Genomic DNA, 18178 nt, shown 5'->3' on the forward strand with positions numbered 1-18178 from the left:
TTCCTGGGTTGAGGGCCAGAGCCTCTGGGGGGAGCAGGCTCCTTCTGGGGAGGAGCAGGCTCCCTGGGTTGAGGGTCAGAGCCTCTGGGGGGGAAAGGCTCCCTGGGTTGAGGGCCAGAGCCTCTGGAGGAGAGCAGGCTCCCTGCGTTGAGGGCCAGAGCCTCTAGTGAAGTGCAGGCTCCCTCTGGGGGTGAGCAGGCTCCCTGGGTTGAGGGCCAGAGCCTCTTGGGGGAGCAGGCTCCTTCTGGGGAGGAGCGGGCTCCCTGGGTTGAGGGTCAGAGCCTCTGGGGGGGGGGGGAGGCTCCCTGGGTTGAGGGCCAGAGCCTCTGGGGGGGGGAAAGGCTCCCTGGGTTAAGGGTCAGAACCTCTGGGGGGAGCAGGCTCCCTCTGGGGGGAAGCAGGCTCCCTGGGTTGAGGGTCAGAGCCTCTGGGGGTAAAAGGCTCCCTGGGTTGAGGACCAGAGCCCCTGGGGGGGGAGCAAGCTCCCTGGGTTGAGGGCCAGAGCCTCTGGGGGGCGAGCAGGATCCCTCTGGGTGGGAGCAGGCTCCCTGGGTTGAGGGCCAGAGCCTCTGAGGGGAGCAGGCTCCCTGGGTTGAGGGCCAGAGCCTTTGAGAGGAGCAGGCTCCCTCTGGGGGGAGCAGGCCCCCTGGGTTGAGAGCCAGAGCCTCTGGGGGGAGCAGGCTCCCTCTGGGGGGAACAGGTTCCCTGGATTGAGGGCCAGAGCCACTGGGGGGAGCAGGCTCCCTGGGTTGAGGGCCAGAGCCTCTGGGGGGGAGCAGGCTCCCTCTGAGGGGAGCAGGCTCCCTGGGCTGAGGGCCAGAGCCACTGGGGGGAGCAGGCTCCCTGGGTTGAGGGCCTGAGCCTCTGGGGGGAGCAGGCTCCCTGGGTTGGAGGCCAGAGCCACTGGGGGTGAGCAGGCTCCCTCTGGGGGAGCAGGCCTCCTGGGTTAAGGGCCAGAACCTTTGGGGGAGCAGGCTCCAGGCTCCCTGGGTTGAGGGCTAGAGTAACTGGAGGTGAGCAGACTCCCTCTGGGGAAGCAGGCCTCCTGGGTTAAGGGCCAGAACCTTTGGGGGGAGCAGGCTCCCCGGGTTGAGGGCTAGAGTCACTGGGGGGGAGCAGGCTCCCTCTGGGGGGAGCAGGCTCCCTGGGTTGAGGGCCAGAGCCACTGGGGGTGAGCAGGCTCCCTCTGGGGGGGAGCAGACTCCCTGGGTTGAGCGTCAGAGCCTCTGGGGGGGGAAAGGCTCCCTGGGTTGAGGGCCAGAGCCTCTGGAGGGGAGCAGCCTCCCTGGGTTGAGGGCCACAGCCTCTGGGGGTGAGCAGGCTCCCTCTGGGTGGGAGCAGGCATCCTGGGTTGAGGGCCAGAGCCTCTGGGAGGGTTAGGGGGTTAGGGTTAGGGGGTTAGGGATATATCATCAACCCTGTGGATGTTTAGCAGCCGTAGAGGTGCCACCCCTGGGGCTGACTCAACCCCCGTGTTGACGTATATGAGAGTACGGCAAAACACATCCGGTTAATTTCTATCACCTCTGCTGGCATCTTTCACCTATGTGGCTGACTCATGAGGAGGAAAAGCAGTTTGCCACAGTTCAAGACACAGAGAAACACAGCGTTTAAATCAACTATTACGGGACGCTCCATTTGAATGCGAGAAACACTTCACAATGGACCGGTGAGTAGAAGACATTCGTCGGCCACATAGAGACATATGAATGTAACTTGTAGCGGAGTTGTACGCTTGCAGACAAGGTGACCGGTTTTATTGCTTGTGCCCCGCAGGCACCCACGGACACCGCTTACATGCCCCGTGTGCCACAGGGTAACCAAATATCTGTCCACACATCTGAGATGGGTATGTCTGAGGTCCCAGGGTGATTCTGAGATAAAAACTGCCATAGCTTCAGCCAAGTATCAACTTCACTGTATTGCTAAAAAGGGGACAACTATCCAATTCAGAGAGCTCAAGCCCCTCCAATCCTTGGAGGAGACTGTCGCCTTCGTAGAAGGTTGCGGCTTTTTAATAGCAAACAAGCCTAGGTTTGAGTCATAAAACACGCCACTGACCTCTGAAGGGTCCGCTCAGGTACCAACTGACAATCCGGAGCTCTGCCCAGGCTCCATGCCCCTAGCAGAGCTAGATTCAGATGTGATAGATGTGCCTTTCCTTTTACGGCCTGTAGACAGTCCGGAGGGAGAACCGTGCCCTGAGCCTGAGCACACAGAGAGCGTTTCTGACCGCATAGGCGTTGAGGAGGTCATGGATGGCAGTGATTTAAGTATTCAGAAAAGAGAAGGCCGCCGGATTGTATAAGCGTCACTCATTGAATCACCCTATATTAAAGGGGTTCCACTCATATCTAACAGTTACCCATGGGGTCCCAAACTGTCAACAGGAGGTATCAAACATAGCAAGGTTTCTATTCTTTGTGAACCCAAGATTTGTAACTCTGGAGTACCTCGTAAAACCAACCAAGGTTAATAATTTTTTTGAACAACTTGGCAAACTCCGTCTATCGAACCAGACCTCCCTCAAAATGCTAAAGCATATACGGAGATTCACCATCTATCAAATGAGGGCCACCAAACTGAGACTAGAGAATCCTCAACTTTATAAGGCCTGTGAGGTATTCATGAATTTTACAACAGACCTCCAGAAAACATTGTACAAGGGAGCCCGCCGAGAGTCTGTTAGCAAAAGATACACCATTCAAAAGATCCAATATTAAGCGGATTTTTACCAAACCTTGGATGTTTGTTAATTACATTTATTTTTCCACACAGGTACAATATACTGATGAAGCGCTCAGTCACCCAAGGACTGCCAGATCATACTGGAGGAGGCAAGGCCAACATTTCTAGCTAGCGTTGAGGCTGTGAAAGATGGCGGATCAGCAGTAGATCGCAGGGAAGTCGTACTGTACCTCGAGGCCCTTCTGATTCTAAAACATCTCCAAAGACCAGGTGTTGTTCGTAAGATGACGGTAAGTCGTCAGGGCCTGTGGGTCAGCGGTCTTTGCTGAACCAGTTCAATATTTTTCCACCTTTTCACATCTTAGGTTTCAGAGTGGAATGAAAAGATCCATAAGAGCCATCACACGTACCACGGCAGACGCAAGACAATTGTGGGTGTGAAGACTCACAAGTGCTCCACCACTCCAGTAGCAACTTTAGTACTTTCAGAGGAAGAGGAATCAGTAAGCGTTTCTCAAAGCCAGGGAACCCAGGCAACCCCACTTCTTATGGGGAGAAAAACCCTCTCTTGTCCCCATGTAAAACCTTTTGGAGGGGTGCCCTCTGGCTGGAGATTACCATATTTTTTTTTTCTTTTTCAGTGGTTCAAAGTGTATGCGGAATATATCAGACCTGTCTTTACCGCTGGCCAAGAGATGATCACAAACTTTTTCGTGACGTGTACCGGGAAGGTCATAGTAAATCCATCCGTGGGCCTCAGACGATACTATTCAAGGTAGGATGGCCACAAGTCAAGTGACCTACAGCCATAAGTAGCAACCGGTACTAACAATATGCTTTCCTCCATAGCTACAACCTCCCAAACATCACCAGCCACCTTGTACGGCGGGTATGCGACACATGGACTATGTCACAATACACTGATTGCGAAAAGCGCCTGTTTGCACGCTACTTGGCACATACAAACGACGTGGCTGAGAGAGTTTACCGGGAGAAGACCCTGACAGATATGTGCCATGCCCAAGAGCTGGTGTTAAATGCAGGAAATAGTGATGACGCCGAGATTCTGTCACCAGTAATGGCATCAACCAGTCAATTGGATAACGAGCAGGGAGACAGCACGGAAAGTGCTACCGAGTCACCCGAGTCTACTGAGGCGCAAAGCCTCAAGAATATTCGGCTCATCCCAATCAGGAGAACAAAGCCCATGTGAATCTGTCAATTTTGAGCTGCCATTAATAAAATTATTCAAATGTACGTTCATATTTGCATCTTTGACTCAGACCTGCGGGGTATAAAATGACATTTTCGGCAGAAAATATGTTTCCACCCATCAACGTCAAACTTCTCCCCCACTTTGGGGACCCTCTCGGGGTACTCCGCAACATATTGAAGCCCCTCTGGGGTGGGATAAGGGGAAATGTGATTTTTGCACAAAAATCTGAAAATTGCCCCAAATTTTCTAAGTGTCAAAGACTCATCCAGAAAAGCTTCCCCAGGCTTCTGGAAGCATCCACGGTAGTGTTGAGCATTCCAACACTGCAAATATTGGGTATCGGCCGATATTCGCTGTATCGGAGTTCCGATATTGAGTTCCGATATTTTTACGATATCGGATACTGGAATCGGAAGTTCACATAGTGCAATGATGCACTATAATGGAGTGTGGGCGGTGTGTGGGCGGAGACTGTGTGTCTGTGTGTGCGGGCTGGGCCTGTGCATGACCGATGGGGGTCTGTGCAGGCCTGCCGGGGGTCTGTGCAGGCTGCCGGGGGTCTGTGCGGGCCTGCCGGGGGTCTGTACGGGCCTGCCGGGGGTCTGTACGGGCCTGCCGGAGGTCTGTTCGGGCCTGCCGGGGGTCTGTTCGGACCTGCCGGGGGTCTGTTCGGGCCTGCCGGGGGTCTGTACGGGCCTGCCGGGGGTCTGTGCGGGCTGCCGGGGGTCTGTGCGGGCCTGCCGGGGGTCTGTGCGGGCCTGCCGGGGGTCTGTGTGGGCTGCTGGGAGGCTGTACGGGCCTCTCGTGGGTTGTGTGTGTGCAGTGTAACGAATGGAAACAGAGGCACAGATGTAGAAGTTCACATTCGTATTTATTAAGGTTTGATGTGGAAACACTAGACCATGGTCCGGGGGGCTCCTAAGGGGGCGTTACTGCGTGAGCCCCAGACACCCGTAGTAAGTCCCCTCGAACAGGGACAGAATGGAATGCCTGGAGGACACGGGTGCTACCTTCAGTTAGACCCCGAACTCGTGGCGGCTGTCCCAGCGGAACAGACGGTCCAGCAAGGTTAGCGGATGTTGCAGAGCTGACTGGAGGATACCGGGTGTAGGAGTAGAAGCTGGCACCGGGAGTACTGGCGTGGTCCGGAAGTGAGGCTGGCGGACTGGCAGGACTAGACGGGTCCAGTGTAGATACTGCGGAAGCGGTCCAGAATAACCGGGTAACTGGTAGCAGAAGATCTGTGGAGACAGACAGAATGAGCGGAGTTCCCTGCAGATACTTCGGAAACAGAAGCGCAAGATAACAGGAACCGGAAGTTAGCAACAGTATGCACTTGTTGCTCCGGCGCCCTCCCTATGGTGGAGGGGCCAGAAATAGCAGAAAAACACACGCCATTGGCTAGAGACAACATTTGTAAAATGCACACTGTCTCTTTAAGAGACCGGGAGCGAGCGCGCGTGCGACTAAGAACCCTACCAGGGAACCTGCTGGCAGCACGCCAGGAAGCAGGAGAGGCCAGCACAGAGCTAGAGACCCGACGGAGACCCCCTGGAGGTACAGTAAACAGACCGGGTGTAACATGCAGGCATCGTCCGATGGGACTACAAGTCCCATCGGGCTATGCCTGCTACAATGACAGTGATTGACACATTAGTTAATGATGGGACAGTAGTTGTCCCATCATCCGGCTAATGTGTGGAATGTAAAAAAACCACAAACATACATACATACATACTACATACACTCACCGGCCACTTTATTAGGTACACCATGCTAGTAACGGGTTGGACCCCCTTTTGCCTTCAGAACTGCCTCAATTCTTCGTGGCATAGATTCAACAAGGTGCTGGAAGCATTCCTCAGAGATTTTGGTCCATATTGACATGATGGCATCACACAGTTGCCGCAGATTTGTCGGCTGCACATCCCAAAGATGCTCCATACAAGGCAGGATGGATCCATGCTTTCATGTTGTTTACGCCAAATTCTGACCCTACCATCCGAATGTCGCAGCAGAAATCGAGACTCATCAGACCAAGCAACGTTTTTCCAATCTTCTACTGTCCAATTTCGATGAGCTTGTACAAATTGTAGCCTCAGTTTCCTGTTCTTAGCTGAAAGGAGTGGTACCCGGTGTGCTCTTCTGCTGCTGTAGCCCATCTGCCTCAAAGTTCGACGCACTGTGCGTTCAGAGATGCTCTTAGGCCTACCTTGGTTGTAACGGGTGGCGATTTGAGTCACTGTTGCCTTTCTATCAGCTCGAACCAGTCTGCCCATTCTCCTCTGACCTCTGGCATCAACAAGGCATTTCCGCCCACAGAACTGCCGCTCACTGGATTTTTTTTCTTTTTCGGACCATTCTCTGTAAACCCTAGAGATGGTTGTGCGTGAAAATCCCAGTAGATCAGCAGTTTCTGAAATACTCAGACCAGCCCTTCTGGCACCAACAACCATGCCACGTTCAAAGGCACTCAAATCACCTTTCTTCCCCATACTGATGCTCGGTTTGAACTGCAGGAGATTGTCTTGACCATGTCTACATGCCTAAATGCACTGAGTTGCCGCCATGTGATTGGCTGATTAGAAATTAAGTGTTAACAAGAAGTTGGACAGGTGTACCTAATAAAGTGGCCGGTGAGTGTACATACAAACTACATACATACAACATACATACTACATACATACAAGATACATACTACATACTACATACAATACATTCATACATTACATACATACAGACATACAGTACATATAACAGAGTACATACTCACCATCACTTTTCACTTTGTTCCCCGAAGCCAGTGTCATCTGTAAAAAATATGAAAATAACAAACAAACAATATACTCCCTGATCCGCAGAAATCCACGAGTGTGCCACGACGGTCTCCTGTGGAGAACGGCAGCATCAGCTGATGCGACCGCAGTCTAGGGTCTCCAGAAATACAATGATGGGAGTAAGGTATCCTTCCACACTGTATTCCTCCGCCACTGTAAAAAAATTGTCCCTAGTCTCACTTTTGGCATTGCTGTGTGAGAAATTTCCCACGCAGCAAATGCCATAAAGTGAGACCAGTGAACTATAGTAACCTCTCAGTGATGCACTGCAGGAGCCATTGTCTCCTGTCAGTGTGTCACTGAGGGTCCTATAGAGCAGTGACATCACCCGATGTCACTGTTCTATAGGGGAGATCGTCGTGGGACACTTGTTATTAATTGGACTGCGTCGGACAGGGAGTATACGGATTATTATTTTACGTTTTTTGCAGGCGCTGAAGTATGGTAAGTATGGTTAAATGAAGAATATTAAAATACTTTTTTCTGGCTGTGTCTATTTTTTTTGTAACTCTTTCACTACACTAGGATTAATAATGGATAGGCGTCTTATTGTCGCCTCTCCATTATTAACCCGGCTTAATGTCACCTTACAATAGCAAGGTGACATTAACCCCTTATTACCCCATATCCCACCGCTACACGGGAGTGGGAAGAGAGGGGCTAAGTGCCGGAATTGGCGCATCTTACAGATGCGCCATTTCTTGGGCGGCTTCGGACTGGTATTTGTAGCCAGGGGGGGCCAATATCCATGGCCCCTCTCTAGGCTATGAATATCAGCCCGCAGCTGTCTGCGTAGCCTTTCTGGCTATAAAATATAGGGGGACTCCACGTCATTTTTTTCTGAGTAGTGAAAGAGTTACAAAAAATAAAAAATAAAGACACAGCCAGAAAAAAGTATTTTAATATTCTTCATTTAACCATACTTACCATACTTCAGCGCCTGCTAAAAACGTAAAATAATAAACCGTATACTACCTGTCCGCCGTAGTCCAATTAATAACGAGTGTCCCATGACGATCTCCCCTATAGAACAGTGACATTGGGTGATGTCACTGCTCTATAGGACCCTCAGTGACACACTGACAGGAGACAATGGCTCCTGCAGTGCATCACTGAGAGGTTGCTATAGTTCAGAGTCTCACTTTATGGCAATTGCTGCGTGGGAAATTTCTCACACAGCAATGCCAAAAGTGAGACTAGGGACTATTTTTTTACAGCAGCGGAGGAATACAGTGCAGAAGGATACCTTCCTCCCGTCATTGTATTCCTGGAGCCCCTAGAGAGCGGTCGCATCAGCTGATGCTGCCGTTCTCCACGGGAGATCGTCGTGGGACACTCGTGGATTTCTGTAGATCAGGGAGTATATTGTTTGTTTGTTATTTTCATATTTTTTACAGATGACACTGGCTTCGGGGAACAAAGTGACAAGTGATGGTGAGTATGTAATCTATGTTATATGTACTGTATGTCTGCATTGTATGTAATGTATGAATGTATTGTATGTAGTATGTTGCATGTATGTATGTATGTATGTATGTAGCATGTATGTGGTATGTTGTATGTATGTAGTACTGGCAACTGAGAGCATGCCTAACATAGACAGACTCTCCTACATAATTCCTCTGTGCATTGTCCTGCGAGATGAGAGAGAGAGAGAGAGAGAGAGAGATAGAGAGAGAGAGCGAGAGAGAGAGAGAGAGAGAGATCCACATTGACTTGCATTGGGTTTCGGGTTCCGGTCCGGAACCCGACTTTACAGTAGAATCGTCCGATTTCACGCGATCAGACTTTCGAGAGGGTCGGGTTTCACAAAACCCAACTCGATCCTAAAAAAGCAAAAGTCGCTCAACCCTAGCCAAGTGCCCTTGGATGTGTGTCCTTTTATGTGGACTTTCTGCGTTGGTTCATCTGATTATATTGCCCCGTTGCAGCTCTTGTCTATTTACTATACTGGCACTAGATTTACGGTCTTCTTTGTCTTTGGCCTTTGTTGTTTTTACTTGTGGCACGCTGTTATGATCCTAGTGGCAAGGATCGCAAGTAGGACTAGCTAAGTAACTAAACCGACTACAAACTCTGGGGAAGTGGTAACTGAATTGACCGCAACCTGAACCTATCCGCAAACAACTATAGGCAGCCGTGGAATGTTTCCTGAAATCCTAGACGCCTCTTCACGGCCTGAGAAACTGACTATTCCTAGAGGGAAACGAAAGTCCTCACTTGCCTCAGTGAAATGACCCCAAAGATATAGAATAGCCCCCCACAAATATTAACGGTGAGTCAAGGGGAAAGCACAAACGCAGAGATGAAATTAGATTTAGCAAATGAGGCCCGCTAACACTAGAAAGCAGAAAATAGGAAGGGAGCTGTGCGGTCAATAAAAAACCCTATTCAAAAATATCCACGCAGAGATAGCTCGAGCCCCCGCACCAACTAACGGTGCGGGGAAAGCAACTCTGTACCCCAGAGCAAACCAGCAGAAGAAATCACATATTAGCAAGCTGGACTAAACTCATCATACACAGAAATCATATTGCAGACTGATGAGCAAAAAATAATTAAACAGAACTTAGCTTCTCCTGAAGAGACAGAAACCGAAGATAATCAGGAGTAATCAGAATAGCACTGAGTACATTGACAGCCGGCAACAAGTGGAAGTGGAACAGAGCTAAATAGGAAACTTCCAAGTGAATAACGAGGCAGCTGATCAGCCACAGACCCGCAGGATAACAAACAAAGCCACCAGGGGGAGCCCAAAACAAAAGTCACACAATACCATCTGTGACCACAAGAGGGAGCCTGAAAACAGAGTTCACAACAGTACCCCCCCCTTGAGGAGGGGTCACCGAACCCTCATCAAAAACCCCAGGGCGATCAGGGTGAGCCACATGGAAGGCACGAACCAAATCGGCCGCATGAACATCAGAGGCGACAACCCAGGAATTATCCTCCTGACCATAGCCCTTCCATTTAACCAAATACTGAAGCCTCCGTCTAGAAATACGAGAATCCAAGATCTTCTCCACCACGTATTCCAATTCTCCCTCAACCAGCACAGGGGCAGGAGGCTCATCCGGAGGACCCACAGGCACCACATACCTCCGCAACAACGACCGATGAAACACATTATGAATAGCAAACGATGCTGGGAGGTCCAAACGAAATGACACAGGGTTAAGGACTTCCAAAATCTTATAAGGACCGATAAACCGAGGCTTGAACTTAGGAGAGGAGACCTTCATAGGAACAAAGCGAGAAGACAACCACACCAAGTCCCCAACGCGAAGTCGGGGACCCACACAGCGACGGCGGTTGGCAAAGCGCTGAGCCTTCTCTTGTGACAGCTTCAAATTGTCCACAACATGATTCCAAATCTGATGCAACCTATCCACCACAACATCCACTCCAGGACAGTCAGAAGGCTCCACCTGACCCGAGGAAAAAACGAGGATGAAACCCCGAATTACAAAAAAAAGGAGAAACCAAAGTAGCAGAACTAGCCCGATTATTAAGGGCAAACTCGGCCAATGGCAAAAAAGTCACCCAGTCGTCCTGATCAGCAGAAACAAAACATCTCAAATAGGTTTCCAAGGTCTGATTAGTTCGTTCTGTTTGGCCATTCGTCTGAGGATGGAAGGCCGACGAAAAAGACAAATCAATGCCCATCTTAGCGCAAAAGATCCGCCAAAATCTAGACACAAACTGGGATCCTCTGTCAGAAACAATATTTTCAGGGATCCCATGCAAACGAACCACATTTTGAAAAACAGCGGAACCAACTCGGAGGAGGAAGGCAACTTAGGCAAGGGCACCAAATGGACCATCTTAGAAAAACGATCACACACCACCCAGATGACAGACATTCTCTGAGAGACAGGGAGATCCGAAATAAAATCCATGGAAATGTGCGTCCAAGGCCTCTTCGGGAAAGGCAAAGGTAACAGCAGACCACTGGCACGAGAACAGCAAGGCTTAGCCCGAGCACAAATTCCACAAGACTGCACAAAGGAACGCACATCCCGCGACAAGGAAGGCCACCAAAAGGACCTGGCCACCAATCTCTGGTACCAAATATTCCAGGATGGCCCGCCAACACCGAAGAATGAACCTCGGAAATAACTCTGCTGGTCCATCTATCCGGGACAAACAGTCTCTCCGTTGGACAACGGTCAGGTCTATCTGCCTGAAACTCCTGCAGCACTCGTCGCAAATCTGGGGAGATGGAAGACAAAATCACCCCTTCTCTGAGAATACCAGCCGGCTCTGAATCTCCAGGAGAGTCAGGCACAAAACTCCTAGAAAGAGCATCAGCCTTTACATTCTTCGAACCAGGCAGGTACGAGACCACGAAATCAAAACGAGAGAAAAATAACGACCAACGAGCCTGTCTAGGATTCAGCCGCTTGGCCGACTCGAGATAAATCAAATTCTTGTGATCAGTCAAGACCACCACACGATGCTTAGCTCCCTCGAGCCAATGTCGCCACTCCTCAAATGCCCACTTCATAGCCAACAACTGCCGATTACCGACATCATAATTCCGCTCGGCAGGCGAAAACTTTCTTGAAAAGAAGGCACATGGCTTCATCACAGAGCCATCGGCACTTCTCTGTGACAAAACAGCCCCCGCTCCAATCTCGGAAGCATCAACCTCGACCTGGAAAGGAAGAGAGACATCTGGCTGACACAAGACCGGAGCCGAAGAAAACCGGCGCTTCAGCTCCCGAAAGGCCTCCACAGCCGCAGGAGACCAGTTAGTAACATCAGAACCTTTCTTGGTCAAATCCGTCAAAGGCTTAACAACACCAGAAAAATTAGCGATGAAGCGACGGTAAAAATTAGCAAAACCCAAGAACTTCTGAAGACTCTTAACAGACGTAGGCTGCGTCCAGTCATGAATAGCCTGAACCTTGACTGGGTCCATCTCAATAGTAGAAGGAGAAAAAATGAAACCCAAAAAAGAAACCTTCTGGACTCCAAAAAGACATTTTGAGCCCTTCACAAATAAAGCATTGGCACGCAGGACCTGAAACACCATCCTGACCTGCTTAACATGGGACTCCCAATCATCAGAAAAAAACAGAATATCATCCAGATACACAATCATAAATTTATCCAGATATTCGCGGAAGATGTCGTGCATAAAAGACTGAAAGACAGAAGGAGCGTTAGAAAGTCCAAAAGGCATCACCAAGTACTCAAAATGGCCTTCGGGCGTATTAAATGCAGTTTTCCATTCATCACCCTGCTTAATACGCACAAGGTTATACGCACCACGAAGATCTATCTTGGTGAACCAACTAGACCCCTTAATGCGAGCAAACAGATCAGATAACAATGGCAAAGGATACTGAAATTTGACCGTGATTTTATTTAGAAGGCGATAATCAATACAAGGTCTCAGAGAACCATCCTTCTTAGCCACAAAAAAGAACCCCGCACCAAGAGGGGAGGAGGAGGGGCGAATAAGTCCTTTCTCCAAAGACTCCTTTATATAACTCCGCATGGCAGCATGCTCCGGCACTGACAAACTGAAAAGTCGTCCCTTAGGAAACTTACTACCAGGAATCAAATTTATAGCACAATCACAATCCCTATGAGGAGGTAGAGAACGGAGTTTAGGCTCATCAAATACATCCTGGTAGTCTGACAAAAACGCAGGGACTTCAGAAGGAGTGGATGAAGCAATTTACACCACAGGAGCGTCACCATGAATTCCCTGACAACCCCAACTTGACACAGACATTGCTTTCCAATCCAGGACTGGATTATGAGTCTGCAACCATGGCAGACCCAACACGACGACATCATGCAAATTATGCAGCACAAGAAAGCGAATCACCTCCTGATGAACAGGAGTCATGCACATGGTCACTTGTGTCCAGTACTGAGGTTTATTTGTAGCCAATGGCGTAGCATCAATTCCCCTTAGTGGAATAGGGAATTTTAAAGGCTCCAAAACAAAACCACAGCGCCTGGCAAATGACAAGTCCATCAGACTCAGGGCAGCACCTGAATCTACAAAAGCCATAACCGGGTAAGATGACAAGGAACAAATCAGGGTAACAGACAAAATGAACTTAGGCTGTAAAGTACCAATGGTGACAGATTTATCAACCTTTTTTTTTCGCTTAGAGCATGCTGAGATAACATGAGCTGAGTCACCACAGTAGAAGCACAACCCATTTTGCCGTCTATAATTTTGCCGTTCACTTCTGGTCAGAATTCTATCACATTGCATAGACTCAGGTGTCTGTTCAGAAGACACCGCCAAATAGTGCGCAGGTTTGCGCTCCCGCAAACGCCGATCAATCTGAATGGCCAGAGTCATTGACTCATTCAGACCTGCAGGCGTAGGGAACCCCACCATGACATTTTTAATGGCCTCAGAAAGACCTTTTCTGAAATTTGCAGCCAGGGCACACTCATTCCACTGAGTAAGCACCGACCATTTCCGAAATTTCTGGCAGTACACCTCTGCTTCATCTTGCCCCTGAGAGAGGGCCAACAACGCTTTTTCAGCCTGGTTCTCAAGATTAGGTTCCTCATAGAGCAATCCAAGGGCCAGAAAAAACGCATCAACACTGAGCAATGCCGGATCCCCTGGCGCCAATGCGAAGGCCCAATCTTGAGGGTCACCACGCAAGAAAGAAATTATAATTTTAACTTGTTGAACGGAATCACCAGAGGAACGAGGTTTCAAAGAAAGAAACAATTTACAATTGTTCTTAAAATTCAGGAGCCTAGATCTATCTCCAGAAAACAACTCCGGAATAGGTATTCTAGGCTCTGACATAGGACTGTGAACAACAAAATCCTGAATACTTTGTACCCTTGCAGCAAGATGATCTACACTGGAGGCCAAACTCTGAATATCCATATCAGCAGCTGAGTTCAGAGCCACACCAAGATTAAGAGGAGGAGAGAAGCTAGACACACAGCAGCTAGACACACGGCAAACAAAAAAAAAAAAAATTCTCAAGGCTTCTTTTCTCCTGCTTCTGCCATGCAATTAACACTTTACTGGCCGGCTGTACTGTTATGATCCTAGTGGCAAGGATCGCAAGTAGGACTAGCTAAGTAACTAAACCGACTACAAACTCTGGGGAAGTGGTAACTGAATTGACCGCAACCTGAACCTATCCGCAAACAACTATAGGCAGCCGTGGAACGTTTCCTGAAATCCTAGACGTCTCTTCACGGCCTGAGAAACTGACTATTCCTAGAGGGAAACGAAAGTCCTCACTTGCCTCAGTGAAATGACCCCAAAGATATAGAATAGCCCCCCACAAATATTAACGGTGAGTCAAGGGGAAAGCACAAACGCAGAGATGAAATTAGATTTAGCAAATGAGGCCCGCTAACACTAGAAAGCAGAAAATAGGAAGGGAGCTGTGCGGTCAATAAAAAACCTTATTCAAAAATATCCACGCAGAGATAGCTCGAGCCCCCGCACCAACTAACGGTGCGGGGAAAGCAACTCTGTACCCCAGAGCAAACCAGCAGAAGAAATCACATATTAGCAAGCTGGACTAAACTCATCATACACAGAAATCATATTGCAGACTGATGAGCAAAAAATAATTAAACAGAACTTAGCTTCTCCTGAAGAGACAGAAACCGAAGATAATCAGGAGTAATCAGAATAGCACTGAGTACATTGACAGCCGGCAACAAGTGGAAGTGGAACAGAGCTAAATAGGAAACTCCCAAGTGAATAACGAGGCAGCTGATCAGCCACAGACCCGCAGGATAGCAAAGCCACCAGGGGGAGCCCAAAACAAAAGTCACACAATACCATCTGTGACCACAAGAGGGAGCCTGAAAACAGAGTTCACAACAGCACACCCTCGTGTGGCCGTGTGCATCGCCCTGTGTGCGGGCGGTCTCGGCATGTGGGCGGGCGTCTGTGTGCCTTGTGCGCTTGTCCCGGGAGTTTTTTTCTGGGCGCGCGCACCTGGTATGACGCCTGGCCCTCATGCCAGACTTTCCTGCCGCAGTGCGCATGCGCCGCCAGCGCCATCATGATTGGCTGTGACCGGACATGTGGTTAGAGTCAGGGGGGTTATTAGAAGGTCCTGCTCACCTTATTCCATATCCCCTTGAGGAAGCGGCGTGGTAGCGCCGCGAAACGCGCGTCGGGGCCATCTCACCGGCAGGACTTCCTTCCTCTACCTCCCCCCTGCATCGGTAAGCCTATTTTTTTCAGTTGTTGTCGCGGTATGGACTATTTACTATGGCTACTTTAGGATTGCGCACTTGCCCGGCATTTATTTGGATTACCGGGCACAGCAGTGATTCTTTGGGCTCACTGTGGTATTACCATTTTACACATGGAGCTTTTGCTTTTTTTTCCCCTTGTGCTAGTTACGTTTTAGTACCAGGGTGGTAGAGGGGTGGTATTCCCCTTTTCTGTGATTTCCTGGAATACGTGTATTTATTGTATTACTGATGTCCGTTTTTAATGTTTGTAATAATAAAGACTTTGTTTGTATACATCTTTATTATATGCTCCTTGTTCTCCTCCTTTTGCATATGTAGTATGTTGTATGTAGTATGTATGTATGTATGTATGGATGTAGTATGTGGTATGTTTTATGTATGTAGTATGTATATAGTATGTTGTATGTATGTAGTATGTATGCTGTATGTATGTTGTATGTAGTATGAATGTTGTATGTAGTATGTATGTAGTATGTTGTATGTCTGTAGTATGTTGTATGTATGTAGTATGTATGTAGTATATAGTATGTTGTATGTATGTATGTAATATGTATGTTTGTGTTTTTTTTTCATTCAACACATTAGCCGGATGATGGAACTACTACTGTCCCATCATTGGCTAATGTGTCAATCACTGTCATTGTAGCAGGCATAGCCCGATGGGACTTGTAGTCTCATCGGACGATGCCTGCACACAGACAGAGACCCCCGAGAGGCCCGTACAGACCCCCGGCAGCCCGCACAGACCCCCGAGAGGCCCATGCAGACCCCCGGCAGGCCCGCGCAGACCCCCGGCAGCCCGCACAGACCCCCCCAAGAGGCCCGTACAGACCCCCGAGAGGCCCGTACAGACCCCCGGCAGGCCCGCACAGACCCCCGGCAGCCCGCACAGACCCCCAACAGGCCCGCACAGACCCCCGGCAGCCCGCACAGACCCCCGGCAGGCCCGCACAAACCCCCGAGAGGCCCGCAGACACCTGGCAGCCCGCACAGACCCCCGAGAGGCCCGTACAGACCCCCGGCAGGCCCGCACACACCCCGCCCGCATACACAGACACGCAGTCTCTGCCCACGCACCGCCCACACTCTTCCCCCCCTCCAGAACTGGATGTGCAAAGGAAAGAAAGGGCTTATTTTCATTCCGATATTTGTGTCCCATTGACTTGTATTGGTTTCCGGTATCGGTATCGGCGATACCCGATATTTTTTGGGTATCGGTCCGATCCAATCCGATCCGATATTTCCAGATATCGGAAGGTATCGCTCAACACTAGTCCTCGGTACAGCTCCAGCGGTTTCCCCCGCCTGGAAGTCTGACACTTGTCTGAAATTTTTAAAGTATGAAAATCTGGTTTTTCGCTAAAAATTCAACTTTCCGCCCATGCACCACAAACTTCACTCCCAGTTAGGTCACTGTCTTGGGGTACTTTACAACATATTGACGCCCCCCTGGGGTGGAAGTAGGGGAAATGTGTAATTTTTCACAAAATCAAAAAAGGTGTCAAGGACACTTCCAGAAAAGCTTCCCCAGTCTTTTGGAAGCGTCCTCGGTACAGCTCCCGTGGTTTCCCCCGCCTGGAAGTCTGACACTTGTCCTGAAGAAGATTGGCGAAACGCGTGTTGATGCGGCAGGTGGGGATTTACAATCTACATTTCATGTAAGTTACATTGCCTATCATGTGTTAGTTACTTCTACACATGAGCACTTATAGTTTATATATATATATACTATGCACCACTGCACTTTATCCCAGGCTTAATTATACAGCATGCACTACTGCACTTTACTTCAGGTTTGATTGATTATATGTATGGACCTACGGTATATAGGAGATATTGTTACTGTAATTAGCTTGAGTAATTGTGCTGCATTTTTTGTAATATTATAGGACCCCTGATGGGACCATTTAATAATTTAATGCAGTTTTGATACTGATATTTATCGGTATCTTTTCAGTGCACTATATATGTACTATATTATTATTATTATTATTATTTATTGTTATAGCGCCATTTATTCCATGGCGCTTTACAAGTGAGGAGGGGTATACATAATAAAAACAAGTACAATAATCTTAAACAATACAAGTCATAACTGGTACAGGAGGAGTGAGGACCCTGCCCGCGAAGGCTCACAATCTACAAGGGATGGGTGAGAATACAGTAGGTGAGATGTATAATATATTCTAATTTTTGGAACAGATATAATAATTTTTCTAATATCCCCTGATATTCCTGTTATTAGTGTCACTCTGATCTATATTTCTATTTCATAATTTTGATTAATACTTTTTGTAAGATTTTTAATATAAATACTCTCACCTTTTTTCTTTTGTTTAATTAACGGAATGGGTTATATGTGGTTGTTATGTACCTTGAGAAGTAATTATTTCTGATAAATGATTCCGCTCCTGGGGATAATTTGATCTAACACTATGACTAAGTAATGTGTGTCCTAAAGAGGACTGGTCACCAGCTCAAAAGGGAAAAGTGGATATAATACACTCCTCAGTCCTCCATACAGTATAATACACTCCTTATGGTCCTCCATATATTAAAATACACTGCTCAGTCCTCCATATAGAATAATATATTCCCCATAGTCCTACATATAGTATAATATACTCCCCATAGTCCTCCATATAGTATAATACACTCCTCATAGTCCTCCATATAGTATAATACACTCCTCAGTCCCCCATATAGTATAATACACTCCTCATAGTGCTCCATATAGTATAATACACTCCTCAGTCCTCCATATAGTATAATACACTCCTTATGGTCATCCATATACTAAAATACACTGCTCAGTCCTCCATATAGTATAATATACTCCCCATAGTCCTCCATATAGTATAATACACTCCCCATAGTCCTCCATATAGTATAATACTCTCCCCATAGTCCTCCATATAGTATAATACACTCCTCATAGTCCTCCATATATTAAAATACACTCATCAGTCCTCCATATAGTATAATACACTCCTCATAGTGCTCCATATAGTATAATACACTCCTCAGTCCTCCATATAGTATAATACACTCCTCATAGTACTCCATATAGTAAGTATAATACACTCCTCAGTCCTCCATATAGTATAATACACTCCTCATGGTCCTCCATATATTAAAATACACTGCTCAGTCCTCCATATAGTATAATACACTCCTCATAGTGCTCCATATAATATAATACACTCCTCATAGT

At 48.1% G+C, this 18178-nt stretch overlaps 2 protein-coding genes across 2 annotated transcripts in view; one reads left to right on the forward strand and one right to left on the reverse strand.

The window, feature by feature from the left end:
- The first annotated feature begins 2301 nt into the window (after window positions 1-2301).
- On the forward strand, window positions 2302-3945 carry LOC143809228 (uncharacterized). The gene is made up of 4 exons (XM_077292345.1): window positions 2302-2978; window positions 3054-3191; window positions 3330-3463; window positions 3538-3945. Exons 1-4 carry the CDS (start codon window positions 2973-2975, stop codon window positions 3899-3901), a joined length of 642 nt encoding a protein of 213 aa, XP_077148460.1. The 5' UTR covers window positions 2302-2972; the 3' UTR covers window positions 3902-3945.
- An 812-nt stretch (window positions 3946-4757) lies between these two features.
- The window catches only part of LOC143804887 (ATP-dependent RNA helicase DDX25-like), a 58122-nt gene continuing 44701 nt past the window's right edge, over window positions 4758-18178 (reverse strand). The window contains exon 11 of the mRNA XM_077283438.1: window positions 4758-5145. Within this exon, the coding sequence (XP_077139553.1) occupies window positions 4823-5145 (323 nt within the window). The 3' untranslated portion in view covers window positions 4758-4822. The remainder of the gene's footprint in view (window positions 5146-18178) is intronic.

Source organism: Ranitomeya variabilis, chromosome 2 (assembly GCF_051348905.1).
Source record: "Ranitomeya variabilis isolate aRanVar5 chromosome 2, aRanVar5.hap1, whole genome shotgun sequence".
In the NCBI taxonomy this organism is placed as follows: Eukaryota; Metazoa; Chordata; class Amphibia; order Anura; family Dendrobatidae; genus Ranitomeya; species Ranitomeya variabilis.